General features: G+C 44.6%; 1 protein-coding gene across 8 annotated transcripts in view; it reads right to left on the bottom strand.

The window, feature by feature from the left end:
• Window positions 1-25,251, bottom strand: part of FGGY (FGGY carbohydrate kinase domain containing) — a 412,333-nt gene that overhangs the window by 45,227 nt on the left and 341,855 nt on the right. The window contains exon 15 of one of the 8 annotated variants that reach the window (XM_059689386.1): window positions 5,261-5,293. The exons of the other annotated variants lie outside the window; for them this stretch is intronic. Within the exon in view, the coding sequence (XP_059545369.1) occupies window positions 5,276-5,293 (18 nt within the window). The 3' untranslated portion in view covers window positions 5,261-5,275. Of the gene's footprint in view, window positions 1-5,260; window positions 5,294-25,251 lie in introns of those variants that run through there. 8 annotated transcript variants of the gene reach the window in all.

A 25,251-nucleotide genomic window follows, 5' to 3' on the forward strand; every position in this document is an offset into this window, starting at 1 on the left:
ATTTTACAAATGAGAGACCTGAGGTTGGAATAAATATATTATCCAGAGTCAAGTTGCTGTGAAAGAAGGAGCTAGGATTCAGATGCTGGACACAATTTCTTTGTAGCTCCTTGCACACTGGACTATGTGGCAAGTGCTTTATAAATATTGACTCTTGCAACAGCTCTATGAGGTAGGTAATACTAGAATTCTCGTTTTACAGATAGGAAAACGGAGGCAGAGAGAAGTAAGAAACTTGCTCCAGCCCTCACAAGTAAGAGTGACGATTGGCTTTTGATTCCCCACAGTCCAGCACAAGTGTCTGGGCTCCCAGCTGTAGGCACTGTGTTGCTACCAGAAGTGAAGGATGACAGGTGAGGAGAGGGGAGGAGATGATGTCCAAGGCAGAGGGCATTATCCTTATACAGGCAGGAGGCTCAGTGAGTCCAGAAACTACAAAAGCCTAGAAGAAGGAACTGTTTACCCCAGTAGATTAGAGCAGCCCCCCCCGTCCTCCCCCATCCCCGCCCTGCCCAGGTCCTGGCTCCTGTCCTCCAAAGGGGCCGGCCACCCTGGAGAATTTTCCAGCACTGAGCAATGGTGTAGGTGTTTCGTTTCCTTTAGGCCCATTGAGACACATCATGAGGAAATTGCCTCAGATTCTGGAGCAAGCTGTGATTCCACTATTCAGCTATGAAATCCTCAGAAGGGATGGAAGTCAACAGTTTTAAATGACCAGTTACATTTAAAAGTCCAAGGCGAGGTGTGGGGGAAGAAACCTGTTATCAGGAAAGGCTGAAACAAACATGCAGTGAGTAGCAACCATGTGCTGAAATGTGGGAGTTGTTAAACCCCATCATAACCTTTTGAAATTATGATTCACCCCCTTTTACAGAGAAATAAGCTAAGGCTCGGAACAGCAAAGTGATTTCCCCAAATCTAGTGTCAAGTAAAGGAGCCTGATATGGTCCAAGGCCCGAATATATGACTTTGGGTTGCATGCTCGTGGCTAGCTCCCTGCTGCCTCTCATTGGCCTGTGATTGATCCATATAGTTTTAGGATTTTCTCATAATTAATGGTGAGATTACCAAGAGTGTCTGCCCAACACAGAGACTGTTCTGCCAACCTGGTGTGTTTTGGTTTAAAATGTTATCATTCTGAACAACGGCTTCAGGAGAAGAAATAGTTGACAGGGAAAGTTTCCAAGAAATCTTGAAGTCATAAAGAAAGAGATCCGCAGATGTGAGATATGGAAATTTAAAACTCCTGTACAAGACATCATATGGAAAGGCATATGACGCAAGGCACATTATCAGAAAGTCTTCAGGACACATGACGGACAAAGGATTGATCTACAGAGTACACAAAGCATTCCTCCCAATCAATGAGAAAAAGACAGCCCACAAGAGAATGAAGAAAGGATAGGAATTGGCCTGGAATAAAAACAGAAATCAAGTGGCTGTGGATATGAAGAAAATGTTCACGCTTACCAGTCACAGGGCAAAGGAAAAGGAAGAGAACAATGAACAGTCATTTTCTGCTCAAGAAATTGGCAAAAAAATGTTACATAATTGGCGAAGGCACAGAGGAGCCACTGGCAGGAACACAAATGGAGAAAGCCTTTGTGCAGTACATTTTGGCCACAGCTAATAAAAATTTAAATGCATAAATCCTTCCAGTAGAAATTCCACTTTTTTTGTATCTCTCTAAAAGAAATCTTCAGAGTACTTGTCTGAAAAGAACCCTATCAAAGATGATCCTTGTATCATCAATTGTAAATGCTAGACTAGAAACAAACTAGTTCTATCCACAGGACACTGGTTAAATAATGTTTATATATGTAGACGCTGGAATTACCACCAATATGTAAAGTGGGGGGGGGGGACTTTATATTCATTAATATACTCCAAAAGTTCTTGTAAGTGAAAAGGAAGTTGCAGAACAATTTGTACTGTATGACCCTATATTTGCACATAACATATGCCTGTGAATGAATTAAAAAGATTAGAAAGACATACAAAATACGTAATAGTGGGATCAGGAGAGGTTTGTGCCTTTTGCTCTGCATTTTTAATTTTTTTTTTATTGATTTCAGAGAGGAAGGGAGAGGGAGAGAGAGATATAAAAACATCAATGATGAGAGAGAATCATTGATCGGCTGCCTCCTGCATGCCCCACACGGGGGATTGAGCCCGCAATCTGGGCATGTGCCCTGACTGGGAATTGAACCCTGACTTCCTGGTTCATAGGTTGATGCTCAACCACTGAGCCACACCGGCTGGGCTACTCTGAATTTCTATACCATTTGAGTTTTTACAATGTAAGTGTATCCTTATCATTTTTCAATTATCGAAAGAAGAGCAAGTTGGCCGCAGGGACACAGCACCTGCCTCCCACTCTGGGTTAGGGGCTGTTCACTTGGGATTGAGAGACATTCTCAGCCAAAGCCGAGGCTCCCTCCTCTGCTGATAAGAACGAAAAGCAGCTCATGTGTTAGCCGCCTTTCCCTCGTTTTCTCTCTCTCATTTTCCAAGGTGCTCACACATCCGAACATGTGTACACATATTCCCTCAGAATAACTATCGCCTGGGCTAGTTCATGACCCAAGAACTTTTGGATCTCGGACCAAAGCGATTATTTTCATCTTGCTAAAACTCATACACAATTGTACCCCAATCCAGTGACAACAAAAATAACAAACTGTCAGGCCCCATCAGCACAAGCCTTGATTTAAACCACGGGGTCCAATGGGCACACATTGGATATGAAGCCCCTTAAATAATGGCTCGTACAGCCTAAAACATATCAGATGTTCTTTCGCCTTAGCTCGCCCAAGACATAAACTATGTGTTCGGGGGGAAAGCAAAGTCAAATGACTCATGACAGAGTTTGTTTTTCGTATGAATTATTTTTTCTGGCTCCTTGCTTTTAAAGACGGATCCTTTTCAGATGGGCTGAAGCTGTGAGCTGGGCTCCCGAGCCTGCCCACCTCTTCTGAAAGCTGAAAGTGGATGCCCTGGGAAGGAGAGTTTAGTTCCCATTCTGATCACTCCCACCATGCATTGCTCCCTTTTCCTTTCAAAACCAACCACGCGATGGCAGCCTGTGGTGGCTAGGCGAGGACGTGGGAAGAACACTGGGTTTGGTGTCTGAGAGACCTGACCTCCAATGCCAACTTTGCTATTTCCCAACTGCGTGACTTTCTAAGGCTGCAGTTTCCTGAGTGTGCACTGGGAAGGACAAGCATCGCATTGGACTTGGGTAGGGACTCGACGGGGTAATCTAGGCACAATGTCTGCCCCCACGGTCCCATTCAGGAAATGGTTCTGGATTGGCCACCTCAGGGCAGAGATGGTGTCCCATTGGCCCTAGTATCTCTCCCCCTGGCCTGAGAACGGGACAGAAAATATCTGAAAAGGAAGGCAGCGATGTGCTTAGTACTTACGATGTGCCAGGCACTGTTCTAACTGCTGATATGGATCATCTCAGGCCTCACAAATAACCCCCTGAGGTAGAAACAAATGTTATGCATATTTCAAGGTTGAGGACAATGAGGCATGGAGAGGTTAAGGAACTGGCAGGCCACAATGTGGTTAGCGGAGGGCTGGGATCTGGATGGCGGTGGTATGGCTCTAGAGTGGGAGGCGGAGAGGAAAAACGGGCAGACCAGCGGCTCCCTGGAAAGGCGACATCAGGAATAGTGTTCCTCTGGGACCACTGTAGAGGAACAGACTCCAGGGGAGGGAGAAGAACACGGGGAGTGTGGTCCTTCATGGCCCCGAGAGAACACAGGTGGTGGACACCCGGGAGTGTGGCTGATCAGGACAGCTTCTTAGGATGCTCTGGGCCCAGAGATGCCCATGCTTCTGGAGAAGCGAGTACCCAGGACAGGGCTGCTGCCAGCTGGTGCCCACACACTTACTAACTCACTCCCCTCAGCAGACAGACTGAAGTGAACACTGAATTCCAGAGCTGGAAGGGACCTTGGGCATTGCCTGACACCGTTTCACTGTACAGGTTACAGAACTGATGCTTGCTTCATGCTACACCACAAGTTAAAGGGAGAGCAAAGACTAGAACCCAGGTCCATACTTGCCAAGCCAGCAATCTGCCTCTGGCATCTAGAATACACAATCAGCCACTCTCCTTCCCCCACAAAGCCTTGAGGTTATGACATCTCTTTTCAGTCACTCTTGAATCCCACAGTTCCCATACAAGCAATGTTCAGGAAAGAGGAGCACGCCATAGGGCTTTGGATATGTCCAGACCCATTGGCACAGCTACCCCCAGAGTAAGATGATTGCTTAGCTTCTCTCCCAATAAATCATTGATTAACTGACTACGTAAGCACCCTTTTGATAATAATATGTGTCTCCATAAGAGGCTGCCTAAAGGGAAATTACGGGCGGAATTTGCATCAGAGATATATCTAGATGAATTAACAAAATGCACTTTAGCTTTTTACTTTCATGCCATGAGCTTCCCCTACAATATGTGTGCAAACAAAGGCATCCAATCATTCATTCTCTCAAATTCACACTCTCGGTTTTCATCTAATACACAACTGGTTTCACCTCACCATCTGTGAAGAGATGGCAGAGAGGGAGTACTTGTTTATAAGAATCTTATGGGTTGCCTTGCACTATATTTACTTTTCCTTTTTAAAATGAAGCCCAGGACTTCCCCAGGGTACAAAGTTAAAGATTTTGTCTATGTCCCTCTATAGTGCAAAGCAGTTTTATAAAAGCTATTTATCAGCATTTGTATAATCAAATGTGTTTTTAATAAACACATTTATGACTGTGTCAATCAAGATTTAAAAGTTTTAAGACATGAAGAACCACATAAGAAATATGACAAACTAGAAGAAACAATAATAAAACTTTAGTGGAGAAAACAAATAGGCTAAAAGGATGAAATAAAACTTTATAAGGACTAACATAGAGGATATTGAAGAAAGGAAAGAGAAGAACATTTGGAGATGTGAGAAGCAAGAAGTTACCACAAGATAGTAAGTTGAAGCCCCACATATCATAATCATGCTGCTGCCATCATGATGGGACATGCCTATTACAAGGATGAAAATAGCAAGCAAACTGTTGAAAACAATAACAAGAGTTAAATATGTTACATAAATGCAATGCTATTTTATCAATAACTTTAAGAATCTGCTAGAACAGAATATATTATGCCACGGTTGGCTAGTTCTCTATAAAACGACTCTTTTAGATACAACTCTTCTTCGGTTTGTTGCCAGATTGGAAACCTGATGGATGGAATAGAAACCTGTATCTATCAAGCTGCCATTGCCTCCTCTCTTCTTCAATCCCAAGACCACAGGAACTTGGTCACTGCATCTCAAAGAGCAGGGCATTTTTTCCCTTTGTAAAAAGTTCTGAGAACATTATAGCAACATATGCAATGTTCCCTAGAGCCTCTAGGTGTCGCTATTGCTAAACTAACAGAAGCCTGAATCCTCAGGGGGAAAAAAAAAAAAAAGGAAAGGAAAAAAAATAATCATAGTAAGTACATTTAGTACAAAATGCTAAAAGCAATAACAGCTCAAAAGGCAGATACTATTTATTACAGAAGCTACAAACAAGTTAGTATCTCTAAGACAATTATTAATTTATTTTTTAATTTAAGGGTTCAACCCCAAGAAGAGACATTTCATTTTTTAGCCAGGGGGGAGAGAGGGGACACCTCAGGGTTGTTCTCTTTCTCTAAAACATTTATATTTAAGGGGTCTGTGCAAACACACATGATGCTAAAAATGTTTTATAATTAAGATTGGCTTGATAGCACAAAAGAACTAGTGCTTAGAGTGAAAATAAGATAGTGAATGAGGGTTGGCTAAAAAAAAGTAGTTATGTTATTTGATATTCAACCAAAAGCTATAATCTTATTAAACATATTTAAACATGGTTTTCATTTATATTTGGCACCTTGATTAATGGGGAAGTATTAAATAATACCTGGCTGCTAAGAGTCTATTTAGGAATCAGTGCCACATAAAACATACAACGTGGACAGTTCGGTTTCATTGTTATTGAAGGCTTTTCTGATCTCTTGGCTGTGAGCACACACATATTAAAATTAAGTAAACACAATCAATCCATGCTCAACCCTTTTAAAAAACAAAACAAAACAGAAACATTCGATGAAAAATGAACTTAACTCTGGTGAAAGGTAATGGATTCATCCCTTTGTGGACAGTTGTCCTGCTTATCAAAAAATGAGAAGGGAGGTCAGAAACAGGAAAAAGAAATTCCTAAGTGGTCATCAAAGAGAGATGCCCAACTTCAGAGAGGAGCTGGAATCAGTTTCTATACTCTGGCTTCCTTCTTTGCCAGAGTTGAGAGGTTGAATGAATGGTACCATTTACCTGGGGGTATTGGAATGGGAAGAGAGTATCTTCAGATATAGAGGAATGTGCAAGTGGCCAAATGATTGCAGGAAGATAATGACTGATTCCCAAGGCATTACATAAACACTTTTTTTTAAATAGGGGGGGACATCTATAGTTTTCTGGGCAGTATGCTAGATACTGATCAAGGGGCAGGAACTGGGGGGAGGGCAGGGGTGGTAAAGACAAGCAGGGGAGACAGAAAATAATAATGATGCAAATAGCCAAGTACCATAATAGAGTTCTAATCAGTGTTTCTATTGGAAAAATAAAATATCTCACATGCAGAAGGTGCAAAAGGAATGGGCACTCTTTCTTTTCCAATATCATGAGGTTCCCTAAACCCCCCAGGCTGGAATATGTGTGGCCAGAATGTCAGATAACATCACATTACATCTGCACACAACCCAGCAGAAGAGGTCATGGGATTAGTATTATTTTTAATTTGATAAACCAAGTTTAAATCCAGAAAATAATACCTTATACCTCAAAAGTAAAAAAAAAAAAAAGCAGGCTCTTTAGATACAGATATTATTCCATCCATTTACAGAAGATAGAACTGAGGCTCCAAGGTGTTAATCACATTATTCAAGACCATACATTTAGTAAGTTACAGAGGTTGCACTAGAACCCAAGGTTCTTTTAATTGAAACTTCACTTTATAAAAAATTGATTTGAGAGAAAGTAAGGGAAAGAGGGAGAGAGAGGGAGAGAGAGAGAGAGAAAGAGAGAGAGAGAGAGAGAGAGAGAGAGAGAGAGAGAGAGAGAGAGAGAGAGAGAGATAGAGGAGAGATTTGTTCCATTTATTTATACACTTATTGGTTGATTCTGGTTGATTCTTATGTGTACCTGACTGGGGATGGAACACACAACCTTGACATAACGGACCGTGTTCTAACCAACTGAACTACATGGCCAGGACCGAAAGTCCACTTTTTTAACTTCTAACCCCCACAGCCCCACTCCTTTTCTGTGGCTGACTAAAGACTGGGGCAGGAGCAATGAAGGAAATTGGGAGTGAGGATGAGGGATACAGCCTGCAGCATCATTTATCTCCCTTGTCACCTACTTGCCAAAGACAGGAGGAAGAAGGGCTAAGTTCTCAGATACTGCTTCCCATCCCACTATCCCCACTGGCCAGAAGCCACTAAAATGTTAATTAAGCACTCCAAAGGTTCAGGTACAATCAGGGAGCAGACTGTGTTGAATTAAGGATACAACCAGGAAAGCAGAGGCTTTTGACACATGCTACCACATGGATAAACTTTGAGGACATTGTGCTAAGTGAAATAAGCCAGTTGCAAAAAGGCAAATACTGTATGAGTCCACTTATATAAGGTAGTTAAAGTAGTCAAATCTGTAGAGACAGAAAGTAGAATGGTGGTTGCCAGGGCCTGGAGGGCGGGGGAATGGGAGAGTGTTGTTTAATGGGTAGAGAATTTCAAATTTGCAAGATGAAAGGAGTCTTGAAGATTGGTTACACAATAATGTGAGTAATACTTAACACTACTGAACTGTCCACTTAAAAAATGGTCAGTTTTATGTCCTATGTGTTTTACCACAATTGAAACAAACTAACGAAGAGAACAACCAGGAACGCCTTGTCCAGTGGCAATTTACAGTACTCTTGCCTGGCACGGTGTGGAGTGTGACCTTCCAAAGTTTACAGATTTCTGGAAGTGAAAGTCGTGTTGTATTACATCCAGCTACTTATCTGGAGAGCAGGAAGTCTGGAGGAAATGGTTTTTAAAACATGTAAAATTTTACATCTGCATGTTTTATATGAATTCTCATCCTGGTTTGACCAGCAAAGAGCTCTCTGGCCATGAACAAAGCACTTCCCCTTTCTGGATCCCAACTTCCTCATCTTCAAAAAAAGGAGGGATTAAAAGGGATGATCCCTGAAGGCCCTTTGGGTTCTCAGACTCCAAGTCCAGTTTTCCCAAATGCTAACACTGTCTACTCTCCGAGGTAAAGGTCTTTTACACTTTATCCACTTCTGCAAGGCCTACTCACTGCACCTCTCCTGGGAGATGAATGGAGGGAGGATGGATGTGGGGTTAAGTAGGCAGACAGGAAGCAAAGACTTAAGGGAGGCCAGGAAGGAGCACTGGACTGTGAGTCTGAGGCTCTGAGTACAGTCGTGGGCTCTGCCACTTCTATAGCCAAGTGAATCTGAAAGGAAGGAAGCATTTACCAGGGACTTCTAAGCATGAGGCCCTTTCACTCATATAATTCACATACCATCTTTGCAATTGTGTACATATACAAGTACTACCTATAGTATTTTTTATGTATATCATATTTTTCTAAATTTTGAATAAACTCCTTTTTCTCTTTATTTAAAAATATGTTTTTATTGATTTTAGAGAGAAGAAGGTAGAGGGAGGCAGAGAGAGAGAAAGAGAGACATTAATGTGAAAGACAAACATAGATTGGCTAGAGGCCCAGTGCATGAAATTCATGCACAGGTAGGGTCCCTAGGCCTGGCCAGCGATCAGGGACGATCTGTGGAGCAACAAGCAGGGCGCTTGGGGGACCCCACCCTGCCGCCCACCATTGGTACCTGCCTTGGCTGGCCTGGGCCTGCAGGCTGGGGGAAGCTCCTGCGTTAAGTGTCTGCCCCCTGGTGGTCAGCGCACATCATAGCAACTGGTTGTTCCCCTGGTCATTCCGCCGATTTGCATATTAGGCTTGTATTATAAAGGATTGCCTCCTGCATACACCCCGACCAAGGATTGAACCCACAACCTGACTGGGAATCAAACCAGCAAACTTTTGGTGCACAAGACAATGCAAACCAACTGAGCCACACAAGCCAGAGGTCTTTTCTCTTTTTAAAATTTGTTTTGTTCTAAGCAAAAACATCCATAAAAACCCAAGTTTGGTGCTGGTTACATTTTTCCATATTAAAATAAATATACAACTATTAGAAAAAGAGTGTCCACTTGCCAGATAAAATCGCAAATGTCACTGGTGGTGTATGCATGCATATTGGGAAATGCCGCATTATCCTACTTTATCTCCACTTATGGCTACTGGGCATGTGAGCCCATGAAATTTAGTCATGCACCCAAGTTTGAACCAACAAATTCCAGAGCAATGTGCTGGCTCATATTCCTCTTGCCTTTAGGAAGGGTATGTTCTATAAAGTTGAGTGCAGAGTACTTCCAAGATGTTAAAACTTCATGGACACGAACCCTTCCAAAATTACTTTGGAGACTACCATAGGGTTAGCAATTTTTTATTTTTGCCAAGTAAGAACTCACCATAAAAAAATACTCTCATACAAAGTAATATAAAAAAAGCACAGGACTTTCTACACCAACTGATGTGGAAATGTACTTGTCAGGGTAACATAAATCATTTAAGAAGGAAAACATTTAGGATGTGTTTACTTGTCTACATTTCTCAGCCTGGGTGAAAACCCTGTCACTTAGCAGCCCCTGTCCAGGCTCAGCACTGGTGGACCATGATCTAACGGTAGACAGCTTTGGGATCACACAGACCAGAGTTCATGTCCAAGTTCTATACACTCACTACATGTGAGGCTTTGTAAAATGTGAACCTAAGCTTCAGTTTTTCATCTGTAAACTGAGGCTACTAGTCATTGTTGTAAAGATTAAATGCAATACGTGTATAAAATGCCTACTATAGTGCCTGACCTGTAATAGGGGCTCATTAAGTGGTAGTCACAACCTAACTTTCACCAAGCTCCTTATATCTAACTAGAGGCCCTGTGCACAAAAATTTGTGCACTTGGGGGTAAGGGGGTCCCTTAGCCCGGCCTGTGCCCTCTCGAAGTCTGGGACCCCTCAGGAGATAATGCCCTGCTGGCTTAGGCCTGCTCCCAGGTGGCAGAGGGCAGGCCTAATCCCTAGGTGCAGCCCCTGGTCGGGCTCAGAGCAGGGCAGATTGGGAGGTTGCGATGCCACCCTCAGTCATGCTCAGGGTAGGGCCGATTGGGGGGTTGGGGCACCGCCCCCTGTCACACTCAAGGAAGGGTCGATGGGGAGGTTGTGGTGCCACACCCTGTCACACACAGAGCAGGGCCAATCAGGGGTTTGGGGCACTGCCCCCTGTCACACACAGGGCAGGGCCCATCAGGGTGGTTGGGGCTCCTTACCCTGTCACGCACAGAGCAGGGTCGATCAGGGGGTTGGGGCACTGCCCCCTGTCACGTACAGAGCAGGGCCCATCAGGGGGTTGAGGAGCTCCCCCATCACTCACAGAGTAGGGCCGATAGGGGAGTTGTGGCCCCGCCCCCTGTCACACACAGAGCAGGGCTGATCAGGGGGTTGGGGCGCCACCACTGTCACACTCAGGGCAGGGCCGATGGGGAGGTTATGGCTCTACCCCATCACACACAGAGCAGGGCCCATGGGGGGGGGGTGGTTGGGGCGCCGCCCTCTATCACCCACATGGCAGGGCCGATCAGGGGGTTGGGGTGCCACCACTGTCACACTCAGGGCAGGGCCGATGGGGAGGTTATGGTTCTACCCTGTCACACACAGAGCAGGGCCCATGGAGGGGGAGGTTGGGGCGCCGCACCCTGTCACATACATAGCAGGGCAATCAGGGGGTTGGGGAGCTCCCCCCTATCAGGCACAGAGCAGGGCTGATCAGGGGTTTGGGGCACCTTCCCCTGTCATGAACAGAGCAGGGCGGATAGGGAGTTGTGGCCCCATCCCCCATCACACACAGAGCCGCAGGGTGATCAGGGGGTTTGGGCACTGCCCCCTGTCATGCTGATCCCGGTGCTGGGAGGCATATTGCCCTTTTACTATATAGGATAGAGGCCTGGTGCATGGGTGGGGCTCGCTGGTTTTCCCTGAAGGGTGTCGTGAATCAGGGTGGGGGTCCCCACAGGGGTGCCTGGCCAGCCTGGATGAGGGGATGATGGCTGTTTGCAGCTGGTCACACACCCTTCAGGGTGGGGGTCCCCACTGGGGTGCCTGGCCAGTCTGGGTGAGGGGCTGAGGGCTGTTTTCAGGCTGGCGGGTGACGGAAGCTCCCAACCGCTCCTTTTTTTCTTTTTTTTTTAATTCTGGGCCAGCTTTAGCTCTGAGGCTCCAGCTCTTAGGCCTCAGCTGCTGAAAGCAGGTATCTGGTTTGTTTGCGTTCTATAATCGAAACAATGTATAACTCCAGCTCTGAGATCCCAGCTGTCTGAAAGCAAGTTTCTGGGGTTTTATTTAGCTTCTATATTTGTTACAATGTTCAAACTGCAGGCTCAGAGACCAGCAAGGCAGGCGGGGAACGTTGGTTTCCTCCGTCCCTGAAGCAAGCAAGCCTCATGTTAGTTTCAAGCTGCCTGGCTGCTGGCTGCCATCTTGGCTGGCAGTTAATTTGCATATCTCCCTGATTAGCCAATGGGAAGGGTAGCGGTCGTACGCTAATTACCATGTTTCTCTTTTATTAGATAGGACTAGGAAGGTTGCTAGGAGGATGCGATATGACAATGCATTGGAAAATGCACTGAAAAGGTGTTACACAGTCCTAAGAATTCCTTTGGATCTCAGCTTAAAAGTGCTTCCTCTGGGAAACTTTCCTTGACCCAGCAAATGGATAAGAAGCTCCTGCCCCTGGTACTAAGGCACCCTGTGCTCTTTATCTGGTCACTTGTCACACTGTATTGAAACTGCCCGACAATTTCTTCCTTACACCAGTAGGCCCATAAGAACTCCAAGAGGGTGGATAATATATCGCTTACTTGTTGCTTTTCCACATCAAGCACATAGTTGCTGCCAAATCTAGCATTGGTACACTTTTAATTTGTTAAATGAACACATGGATTAATGGGGAGATTTATAGTTTTCAAATGTGCTTTATGGGATTGCTTGTATGCATGATAGTCTTGACTATGGGTTTATGACAGCATTCAAGTTTGGTACTTGAAACTTTGGCCAAGTAAGATGTTGCATAAAAGACTAATTCTTTGGTCAAGTAAATTTGGGAAAGACCAAATTCTATATGTCTCTGCAACCCAGGAAATTCACAATGTGTGTTTATATATTAAGTCTTAAGAGAAGACTTGCTGTAAAGACACTTAGTTTACATGAACATAGTGATTTCCAAATGAATTCTATCCAGGAATACCTTTTCCGATATCATCAGGCACTCTGGGAAATCCAGGCCTACAGGGAACTTGGGTTCTGAGCAAATTTTTCCCCTGGTTTCTTCTATCCCAGTTTTCCTCCCACCACTTATGCCATACAGCCAAGAGTCAGGAAAGACATGCCTACTGATGTGGACCTACAGGTAAAATAGACATAGAACCTTAGAGAAAACTGGTAGATAGCTGACTAAAAGTATTTTGACCATGACTGCAAATGTCTTCATTTTCAGAACACCTCAAAGCTTTCACAGTTCTATACACACATATCATTGCAGTTGTTCTTCTTCATCCTCCTTGCTCCTTTTTTCCTGCTCCATCACCACCACCTCCATCTCCAACTTCACCTTCACCACTTCCACAACCTCCTCCATTAAAATTCACGGCACACTGTCTATGCCAGATGATTCTAAGTGAACTTCCTGTATTAATGTATGCAAGTCCTACAACCACCTTTTGGCAGAGGTACTTCTGCCACCTCCATTTTACACAGCAGACACTGAGGAGCAGAGAGGGTAAGTACAATTCTTGTTTTGGAAGATGGGTAGGCCATTTTACAGATTCATACTAAGAAATTTTACTGATTAAGAAACTGAAGCTCTGGGTGCTTAAGTGACTTGTTCAGGTAGAACAGTAAATACAGAACCATGTCTGTCTGATTCCAGGGCAAGCTCTTCCTAGCACAGCAGGCAGCCTCCCGGGGTTAATAATGGTTTATATTTGTGAGTTATTTAATAGTTTACTAAGCACTTCCATATCCTTAATTCTATTTAAATCTCCTAACAATGCTTTAGGCAGATTACTTATCCACTTTATAGATACTGAAATTGAATTTCAGAAAGCTACTACCAGTAATAATAATAGAGATAAAATTAATGATAACTACATCCCACTTCTGACAAATGGCTAGCTCAAGGCAAAAGAGCTCCAAAAGGGTAGATCTGGGGCTCAGACGCCGTCTTCTGATGCCAAGTCCAGAATCTGCCACACCCTCCAAAGACGGGTCTCTCCAACAAGTCCATAGCATGCGTGGCCCAGCTGCGGCAGGGGAGGGAGGTTTACAGCACCACCTCGGCATTCGGTTGGTGTGGCTTTTAAAGTGACTCAACATCTTCCATTAATTAGAGTTCCTGTTACCATGGTGATGGTTTATTATTGCTAGGCTGATAAGATGGCCAAGTCAAGAATATTATCTTCCTCGTTTTCCCTCGCACTCTCCAGCAATATTTTGTCTCTTTTTTTCTCTGATCACCTAACATAACTGACCTTTCTGCCTCATGGTGTGATGGGTGGTCCTGAAGCAGGGACCCCTGTTGAATCTCTGGTGAAAATCTTTGGGATTTTTTTCCCTTTTGCTCAGAGCAGAGGCTCTGTTGAATCAACTTGATTCAAATTTCATCTCTGACATTTATCAGCTCTCTGATCATGAACTAGTTAAGTATCTTCCCTGGGCCTTGTTTTTCCATCTGGAATAAGGGATAAGAAAGTTTAACAGGCAAGGTTATGTGGAGAATGTGGTGTAACAAACAGGAAGATGCTAGCACAGAGCATGGAATGTAGTGGGAACACAATAAGTGGTAGCAGTTGTAACCATTAAAATAACAGCAATAATTATTATTTACAGAGAGATGAGATGAGACAAAGACATAGGGTTAGGAGTTAAGGTCATTTTACTTTCATTCATTGATCAAATATTTTAACTTGTTTTCCCATCAAAAGTGTCCTTTTTCTTTATAGCTCTTAACCCAAGATATAGCATTCATTTGTTTGTTTATTTACATATTAAGATTTTTATTGATTTTTAGAGAGAGAGGAAGAGAGAAAAACATCAATGTGAGAGTGAAACATCAATCGGTTGCCTCCCACACACCCCTACTGGGGATCAAGCCCACAACCCAGGCATGTGCCCTGACAGGCATCAAACCAACAACCTTCTGATGCACAGGATGACGCTCAACTAATGGAGCTGCACCAGCTGGGTCTGTGTTTATTTGTTCTTAACTGTCTCTTCCACTCAACTGTAAATGTGAGAAGAATTGGGATGATGTTTATTTTGCTCATCACTGTGCCTAGGTGTATATTTGTTGAATGAATGGACAAATATTTACCAAGCAGCTACTCTATCTCAATCTCTGTGTCAGACACTAGAATCATGAAAATAACTAAAGTAAGATTCTTACACATGAGGGATCTGTAAACATTGAGCAAAGTGAAGGAAATGGGGAATTCATCCCTAATTCCAAAATTCCAAAAGGGTTTTGTATAAGTCCAGGGACATCAATGGAGTTAAATCTTCTGCAATCTAGCACAGAGCACCAATCCGGGGGTGGTGGGGGATGAGGGGGGGGGTGGTATGGACATCTCAGTGCTCTAATCCCCAAGGACTCAAGCTGGTGGTGTGAAGCCCCCAACATAATCAGATATTCCCTTTGAAATGTATAGTTGAAAAAGAAAGAAAAAAGAAAAAGAGAGGGAAGACCTTTCAGAGGGTTTGCTCACTGACTCTGCCCAGAACAGTCTGATCCCCTTTGCCAGTGAAGCAAGAGGTCAGATCCCCACATGGAAAATCAATCTTCCAGAGTCCCCGGATAGAATTTCTCATTCACCGGTGCCACAACACGCAGGCCATTTCCAGACCCGGAGGCGGTGGCCAGCGGCCTGGGCGTCCCCACCCCACTGTACACAGTCAGGCCAAGCTGATACCTCCCCCAGGAGCAAACAGCACTAGAGGTCAGCAGGCAGAGCCCTCAAACCTGCCCCTCTCCATGGTCTGGATCTCCCATTTGAAGCTATTTTATTATTGCATGAAGTATTAGCATTAGTTGCTTTAACATATTTTGGGTTATTTCCTTTGAAACAATCTAGACCAATGCTTCTCATGTCCAGCTGCCATGCCGTGGGGAAAGGGAGTGGCAGAGGAAGCAGGAGACACGGTTCACCTTTGATCTGTCTTATATATCAGCTTCCCAAACATTCTACTACTTGACATTTTTTTGAAAACCGCACCTGATTCTTTCAATTGAAAGATGAGGAATTGGAGGCCCTCTTCCCCAGGTCACACAGTAAGTGGTTTGGTAGCTGAACCAACCATAAAGACCTGGGAGCTTATCTTAGACCCGTGGTCGGCAAACTGTGGCTCGCCAGCCACATGCGGCTCTTTGGCCCCTTGAGTGTGGCTCTTCCTAAGCCTTAGGAGTACCCTAATTAAGTTAATAACAATGTACCTACCTATATAGTTTAAGTTTAAAAAATTTGGCTCTCAAAAGAAATTTCAATCATTATACTGTTGATATTTGGCTCTGTTGACTAATGAGTTTGCCGACCACTGTTTAGACCAGTGATGGCGAACCTATGACATGCGTGTCAGAGGTGACATGCGAACTCATTTTTTGGTTGATTTTTCTTTGTTAAATGGCATTTAAATATATAAAATAAATATCAAAAATGTAAGTCTTTGTTTTACTATGGTTGCAAATATCAAAAAATTTCTATATGTGACACGGCACCAGAGTTAAGTTAGGGTTTTCAAAATGCTGACACGCCGAGCTCAAAAGGTTCGCCATCACTGGTTTAGACAAATGAGAGTAACTGAGAAGCAGAAGTGTGGGTCCAGGTGTTTTCAGAGATGCTGCTAATACTAAGGGGCCTGGGATGGGAGTTTACCTGTTATAGATGTTCCATCCACAGCGGCACCACTGCTGTACGTGGACAGCTTTCTGTGTAACCCCCACAAGTGACTGCCTGCTTAGCCAGCTCCAGGGAGGTCACAGAGTATCTGTAACACTTCACCTCCCCTTCGGTACAACACACTTTTATCCAGCACCCACTACTTGCCGAGGATGAGGAAGACTTGGCCCCTTACCCGGAAGCTCACAACGAGCAGGGCAAGCATGACTGAAACACCTTCAGGCAGTGCTACGGATAAGCACAGGCGGCAAGAAAGTGTGGAGGTCGGCCTCCCAAGAGGAGCTTCCCCACCAACGTCACAGATGGGTTTCAGTATGATCCCAGTGAGCAGACTATCAGGTCTGAATGTCGAGTTCATATCTCACCAGCCAGGTGACCTTGGGAAGGTGCTTAACCGCTTTGTGACTCAGCTTCCTTGTCTGCAAAGCACAGCGACTATCAGGATCTCATGGGATTGTTGTGAGGATTAAGGGTTAATACACAAAAAGTATATAAGCAGGTTGGTGCCTGCTCTAGGAGTTCCCTCTGCTATCACGTTTAGGAGCCCCTTGGAGAGAGGGCCCAGCTGCCCACCACACAACAACATGCTGGACTCCCTATAAAGCTGGCAGTTTCCTAGCCGTTGGAGCACGTGCTTGAATCCCCACTTCAGGATTATCTACAAATTTCTCCTCTGGCACCTGGAGAGGCTAGGCAGCTTACTGGGATGAAGACACCTGCTGTAATCCAATCAGTCAAAGCTGGCCTGTCAGGATCCGTCCTTGTCAGAGATGCTGACAGGTGAAATTGACACGGCCAACTTGGTAGGAGCTTCCCTCTGATCTATTCCATCCAACACACAGGTTCCTCCAGACCCAGGGTCAGATGACAGGGAGGGAGGTGGGGAGGGCAGGGGAGGTAGACTATGAGCTGGTGTGAGGTGGATGGCTTCCGTCCAGTAGCTCAGTGGCATTGACTCAGAAGGTGCCTTCTCCATGGTGAAATTCTCCAACACGGTATGTTACAACAGGCTAGACGCAGATGTGCTCTAGTGACACAGGATAGCTTTCTAGGGGCCTTTAAAGAGTGCCCCTCTTCTATTTCAGGGACTGGTAAAAAATATCAGAGATAAGTAACCAAGCTTGACTATTACTCGCAGGCTGAATTGGCAGGTGATCTTTCTTAAGCAGGAAGCAGTATTATTAGCTAAGAAGCACTTCGTGTTGTTGATTTTTTCAAAAATGAGGCCATTAGCCTGTGACTCTTTTTATAAAAAAAACAATAGTGTCTGGGATGTTGCGCAAAGGATGCTCCCTAGACTCCTGATCAAGTTCCTGATTGATCTATTTATAGTTAACAGCCCCTACCCCCAATCAACTGTAGCCCTTACATATCCAGCTTTCCCTTCTGCTACTCCGAAACCCGAGTCCTTCCCAGGTGTGAGTGGCTGCCCTTTCTGCCTGCATTTATCCCTGTGCTCTCACTCGCACTTCTACCTGAATCTCTGATAGTCCCAAGTTAACATTTCCATGTCAAGCCCCGCTTCTTACCCAGAACCAGCTTCTCTTCCCTGCCTGTGGCTGCTACCAAGGAGAGGATTATGTAATGGCACTCTGCGGTTTCAGGTTGCTTCGTTGTTATTTATCTAGCCCGACTGTCAGTCAGCTCCTTGAGGCGGGGAACCTGGCCATGCCATGCTTGCCTTGTTTTTTTTTTTGTTTGTTTGTTTTTTTTAATTTGTAAAATACACTTCACCCTATGCACTGCACAGCTAGTACTTATGTGTCACCAGTAGAAAGAGTGTGTGCTTGGAGGCAGAAAAGCCTGCATTCCAAGTCCAGCTTGAATATTAACACCCCAGCGTGATTTTGGGTAAGTGCTTTTCACTTTCTGCGTGGGTTCCTCATTTGTAAAAAGGAATACAATAACCTTTCCATATAGACCTGTTGTGAGAATCAGGTATGAAAGGTTGGCTATTATTTTTCTAAGGATGTCTCTACAAGAAGGCCAGAGCAATCAGGGTTCTGTAGGTAGCTTTCTTTCTATCTGCTTCGAAAGAGGAAGAAAGCTAGGGAAACCGAGGAACAGATGTAAGTCTCCAATAAACTCAGGCTCTCAGACTTAAGTTAAACTCCTAACATCATTACTTAGAGCTGTGTAGCTTTGGGTAAATCACTTCCCCTCTCTGGGCTCTCATTTCCTCATTTGGAAGATGAAAATAATCACTCAATTAGAAGAGTGAATGGTCCACAGCTCGGGCTCAAGAAAGAGGAGTTTCTATTTCTTTTCACTAGGTACTATCTTGAAATGTGCCTGGCTCTGCTGGTAATCAAGTCGTGTCTCCTTAGAGAGGTGGTAAGCCCCGGGAGGCTACTGGCCTCAGTGCCTAACTCAGAGCTGCAGAAGCATAGGTCATCTTATCCTTTGGGCTTCACTTGGATAAAATGGCTGCTCTCCTTAACTAGTTACCCCTTCTCCAGTTGGCCTAGCTAATTCCACTCGGGAGAGAGGAAGGGAGGCAGATTCACTGTGAAGACTGACTTCTCTTTAAATATTTAAAATCAACCATAACATTCAGAGTCCAGCCAGGAGAACTGAAACTACTCTAGGTTTTTCAACAGAACAAATTTAATGCAAGCAACTGGTTTCATACATGACAGAGAAAACCAAGAAGCCAAATAGGTGATGTTGAAGCAGCTCAGGAATCAGAAAGCTGCTCCTCTTTTAGGGATCAAGAGACAGCGGGAGGCCATGGTGTGACTACAGCCAGGGACTAGAGATGCCAGGCTGGAACTAAAACCAAAGAAGGGCTGAGTGGCCAGAGCTGGAACCAGAAAAGGGAGCGGCAGCTGCTGTCCCAGTGAAGAGAGAAACCACCCAACTTCTCCCCTCTGCCTTCATCTGTATCTCCTATTGGCCAAGCCAGTTGCAAGGGAGCCTGGGAGATGTAATACACAGCAAAGGAGGGGTGAATAAGTTATCTGAAAGCAACTAGGCAAATTATTGGCCCTGCCATCTTTCAATAATATATGTACATGGCAAAAAAAAAAAATGTGATAGTCAGCTAATGATGATAGTAAGCAACATAAATAGTTATCATTTTGTATAACTCTCACTAAAAGTTTATTTATACCAATAATTGCAGTAAACACTTTATACACATTGTCTCATTTAATTGTCACAACACTCTTAGGAGGTACGTACTTTTAATAGTCATATTTTTACAAATGAGGAAGCCAGGTTAGAAAGGTGAAGGGACTGATCTAAAGCACAGCTATAACCTTTGGATGCAGGAATGAAACGCAGATTTATGGGGTCTCAGAGTCTGTGCTCTTAACGGGGGTCCTATGAATCATACTGTTAAGAGAAAAAGGGAGGGTGCTAGATATGTTGAACATAAAACTTCCCATAATTACTGGGAGGATGTTCTGAAGACCTGGATTCCCAGGGCTGGAAACCTAGAACCCTCTGTGAGCATTAAATTTGCCTTTTAAAAAAGTAGAGATTAAAAAAAAAAAAAAAACAGCCAACAAGCACATCACCTAATGCAGTTTATAAAGGTCCATGGCATTCTTTCTTGGAGGCAACAGGGCCTTTTTGCTAAGAAGATGCCAAGGTCAGTGGCCTCTGTAGCTCGCTGTTTACTGATATTCGATATGCTTCAACATCTGTTGCCCTTCTCGACTGATGGCTGCTTCATCTTAGCACTTCCCCGATGCCAGGCTGGTCAGAAGCCTGAGCACCGAGGCCTCTGACACCCACAGGTCGGTGACGCAGCTTTGCCTGTAAAGCTGGCTGAGGGAAGGAATATTCAGGGAAGAGAGGTAGAGGGACATCCATGGACCACACTGGGTGGTCCCAGGTCTACTCCAGGGACAGGTGACATCTCTAGGAAGTTATAAACCTGGGCGATCCACAACCTGAAGTTTCAACACCAGGCTCTGGGTTCTTAACAAGGTGGTATATGATGAATCCTTCTGCCTCTGTGCAAGTCCATGGAACAATTTCTGGGTTAGCTTTGAAGGGAATGGCAAGTTTAGAATTTGGTATCAGAGGAAAGGTGGTCTTTGGAGAACTGGTGTGCCTCTTTGATTCGGTGAGCACTGTATGCCTTGATATAGTTCCCAGTTTTATCTTGGCCGTCTGGAAGCTCAAAGTAATCCCTTTATTTATGGGCCAGAGACTCGAAGGCCAAACCTACCCCATGAATCCGTTTGGCAGGGAACTCACCGACCCAGGATTAAAACTCTTTAAATTTCAATGTCCTTAGGCAGAGCATACATTCTCCAACCCAGAACAGAATCAAACCATCTGATCCTCTACTGCAGGGATGGGGAATGGCCAGCCTGTGGGCCTTAAAAGGCCTGAGAAATCTTTGGGTTTGGCCCTGCCAAAGCATTAGGGGTGAATTAAGTATGTTTGACCCAAAATAGCAGGCTAATTTTTAACTTGATAATGTTGTATGGCCCACGAATGGTGTTATAAATATCCAAATGGCCCTTGGTAGAAAAGAGGTTCCCCACCCCTGCTCTACTGGTATCTTCCTCTTGTATGAACTACCTGGAACTCGAAGCAATACAATGCGAGGAGCCCTCCCCCCTACTTTCAGTGGTTAGTGTCTTCTCTTTCTATGTAGTTTCTGACTTGAGAGTTTTATTTTGCCGTTCTATTCTGCTTCATCACTTGTTATAAGCTTCCTCAAATCCTTTGTGGAAGCTGAATATAAAAGATAAACAAATCAACAAATTGATTGCTTCCTTAAGCAAAACTGCCAAGATCCGTGTAAGCAGCCGTATTCCCACTGCATCCAAGGACTGATCATTCCTGGTGAGTCACTCTGGCCTGCTCCCCTTCCCACCTGTTACAGGAGTCCCAGGCTGTGAGCCCACGCTCACCATTCCCTCAAGCAGCAGAAGGAATGAACTTCTTCCTCATCACAAGTGAGGGGCCGGGACAGAGCCAAGTGGTGTCAGCCCTTTCTAGCATCTAATATGTAAATCCAGCTCTAGGTGCCTCTGAAGCCCTGGGCTGCAGGGGCCATGCAGAGGCTGGGTCTGGAGCCAGACCACCTGAGTGCGCAGCCTCCTTCTACCACTAGCCATCAAGGTGACCTTAGGCCAGCATATGGCTGTCCTGTGCCTCCATCTCCTGCTTTCTACAGGGGGACAATGAAACAATCTACTTCACAGGTTTGTGGTGAGAATAAAATCAATGCGGGAAATGGCAGTAGTGCCTTCTATGTGCTCACTGTGCTTTCCTTCATAGGATCTGCAGCAACTCTGTGGGGGCAGTTGATATGGAACTGAATCTCAGGGAAATGAAGGACCTTCCCAGCCAGGTTCGTTCGCACAGGTAGCAGGCCAAGGAGAAGCCTCGCCCGGCAGGGCAGAAGGTGACTTCGAGAGCTACCTTCTATTCTGTCCCATTTGACTGCCTCTTATCCGCCCACAGTGGACTCAGCTCACTTACCCATACTTGGCAGAGAGCTGCCATAATACCGCATGCCAGAGGCTCTGGCAGTTACTGCTCATATTTACTGTGTTGAGGAGAAATGGGGAGAGATTTGGGCAGGACAGAGGCACAGGTTCCTTCCTCTGCTTTCAGAGAAGGCACTCCACTGCCAAGGTCAAGAGAAGAACTGGAGTCCCATGCCCACCCCCACCCCCAACCCAGACCCATCAGCTTCATCACTAGCTAACCCTCAAGGGCTCGTCCAAAAGCTGCCTTCTCAGGACTTTCCCAGCCCTCAAGACCACGGAAGGCACTCTTTCCTTGGTGCCCCATTATCTCATTGGATAGCGATTATAAGAAACAAATAACAGCCGACATTAAGTAAACACTAGGCCACACGACGTGTACTAACATGTTTACCCCTTCCAACACACGTTGTGAGACGATCCATCTATGATGCAGATGTGATTGTCATATTTTATGGATGAGGGCTCTGAGGCAAACAGAGATGAATTTATCCCAGGTTAAGTGGTTGTGCCATGAGGGGGGTTCGAGCCAAGGCCCCATGGTCTCTGCCAATGACACTGAGTGTTGACGTTTTCATAACTGTATCTGTGTGTGTCCACCTTCTCCCCTGGAGACTCCATGGGCACTGAGATGTGTATAATTCTGTGTCCTGCCGCCACAGAGGACTGTCCCTGTCACATGGCAGGCTCCTGCTGATGAACCATGGCTTAAGAAATTAAACACGGAGCCGAGACACATGTCTTTTCCTGGCCGACTGTCATCTGTCAGCACAGCTACCACAGCCCACTGGCCTCCAGCAGGGAGAACGGCAGAAAAATACATCCTGACATCACAGGAAGGGCCCGAGGAAAAGGTGCATTAATGGGGCAAAAACAAGCCAGCAGAGTGATTAATTTGGCCTCCCCTTCCATATTATGTTTACACAAGTTGATTATATAGCACTTAATTACTAATTTGCCCTACTTAAACCAAGAGTGCTTTTAATGTTTAATGAGATAAGGGAAGAAGATGCCTTTACTTAGTAAGGAGCAGCTATTTTATTTCCTTCGCTTGTTTTGCCCGGCCAATTAATAACATTTCTAAGGAAATGCATCCTTCCTGTGAATTCTTCCTCTCCATCTTCTTCCTGACCTCCCAGGTTTAAAAAGAGATGGAAACAGACAAGAGCCACTTAGACACAAACAGACTCTGCTTACTGATCTGGCTGGATGGCCTGGAAAAGGCTTTGTAAGGTTGAGTCCCATGGGACCCACAAATGGTGCTGATTTGGGGGACCTGGGGTGTATCTATTCCCAGAAATCATGACTTGGTTATTACTGACAACAGGGAACATAGCCATGGGTCTCCTTCCCCATAAGGCCGCATTGTTTCCCGGGTATTAATGTCAGATAAGGGTAAGAACTGCCCTGGGGCAGTGGAGACACAAGAAGAGCACAGACATTGGAGCCAGATCTGCTTCAGTGCCAGCTCTGCCACTTGCTCTTAAACCCTGGGTACATCCCTTAAACTTTCTGAGCTTCAGTTCCCTACCTGTAAAGAATTAGCTATCATCTGACCTACATTTGCACCCTGCCCAGCTCAGAGGAAGTGCAGAAAACTGTTAGTTTTCTTGTCTTTAGCATAAGTAGGGCAGGAAATGGACGCAGGGATAGGGGAGTCCCTTTTGAGGACGCCAGCATATCTGTCATCATCTGCAGAACCCTGGAGTCTAGATCAGTGCTACTCAAAGAGCAGGTCCTAATGACATGGAAGCTTGCCCCAGAATGTGAACACACACACTGAGCCCTTCAATGAGAACATCTTGCTCTGGTTAAAATGTCATAATGGACTTACATTCTGAGGCAAGGACCTTATCTCATTGCACATCTGTAACACACCATCCAGAGGGGGCCCTGGTCAGCAAACTGACCTGCATACCTCAGCCTGAATGATTGATACACATCTGCATGTTCCCCAAGGACCCGCCTGACCTTCTCTTTCCTTATACACACCTTTTAAAATGTGACCAGATTTTTTAATGTTTACATTTCTTGGATATGCATGATTACAGATAGTCCAACACAAGTTTCTAAATCCATGCTACTTTCTTAAGGTTTATGGCAGAGACTAAAATACTTCTAATAAGCAAATGTAATAATGATTTTCCCCTTCTGCATAGCTCTCCACCATTTGCCTCAATGCTGATTGTAAACAAAACTCTTTCATAGACTTTAGAAAAACTAAACATTCCATCACTCTGCACCCAACTCTGTCTAATAGTGTGTGGTGTGTGTCTGTGTGTGTGTGTGGTCATTTTCAGGACTTTCTTTCCTCAATTACAAAAAATTCCTGACTAAACTAAAGGTCTTATCTTTCATGATCTCTTATTTGGTTCAACAGCCTAATTTACTGTGTTGAATATTAAGTTTATACACCATGGATATGCTATACATGAGTTACTTAGTGCAAAGGAATAAAATACCCACCTATTCATTTCCAATAAGGATTTTTTTTATGACACATAAAGGCATAAATGTTCATTAGAATGAAGAATTAATTACTTATAAGCAGATATAGATATAGATGATATAGATATAGATATAGATACAGATACAGATACAGATACAGATATAGATATAGATATAGATATAGATATAGATATAGATATAGATATAGATATAGATATGCCTAAGCAACCAGTATGACCAAATGACCGGAATGACCAAAACGACTGGTCAACCAGTCGTATGATGCACACTGATACCAGGGGGCAGACGCTCAATGCAGGAGCTGCCCCCTGGTGGTCAGTGTGCTACCACAGCCAACCTCCCACAGCCGGCCAACTTCCTGCGGCCCCTTCCCCCTGCCTGGCTGGTTCCCTATGGCCCCAATGGAAGGGGGTACCCAGCTGGCCAACCTCCCTTGGCTCTCCCCCCCAGCCAGCCAGCCAACCTCCTGCAGCCCCTCCCCAGGGCTGGCGGGTCGCCCCATCGGCCCCATTGCGGGGGTGGGGGCTGGCCCCCCAATAGGCCTCAATCACTGGCCAGGATGAGGGACCCTACTTGTGCACGAATTCATGCACTGGGCCTCTAGTGTTTCTATGGAAAGATCTTACATATTTTTTTCAGGTTTGCACCAGTAGGAAATGTTGTCTCAAATAAAATGAAGTCAAAGAGTTCAGTAAACTTTCTTTTAGAAATACAGTTTTTCAACCTTCTACATTTCTAAAGGACTCAGTTCATGTTTCCCCATTTTTCCTTTGGTAACAGCCCAGTTCTTAGGTTCCTGACTAAAAACTTGAGGGGGGAGAAGGATATTTGGGAAAACTGTTAGCTTAAATCTCCATTTTAATAACAGTACTATAAAAAGTGTCTGTTAAACTCTTAATTAAAGTACTTTTAATACCTACCTCTATAAAAAATAAATGAGCAGATTATGATTAACAGCAAATACAGAAAAACAATACTGACAAGCATATAATAAAGTCTTCTCTAGGCAAAAGGAATCAGAACATTTCCAAACCAAAGAGGGCACACTTATTATTTTTATTTCTATATCTGATACTCAACCAGGCAGTGCTGACAACTGTGTAAAGCTGGTATTTTCTATAAACCACACCACCTGTGA

This window comes from Myotis daubentonii, chromosome 3 (genome assembly GCF_963259705.1).
Source record: "Myotis daubentonii chromosome 3, mMyoDau2.1, whole genome shotgun sequence".
In the NCBI taxonomy this organism is placed as follows: domain Eukaryota; kingdom Metazoa; phylum Chordata; class Mammalia; order Chiroptera; family Vespertilionidae; genus Myotis; species Myotis daubentonii.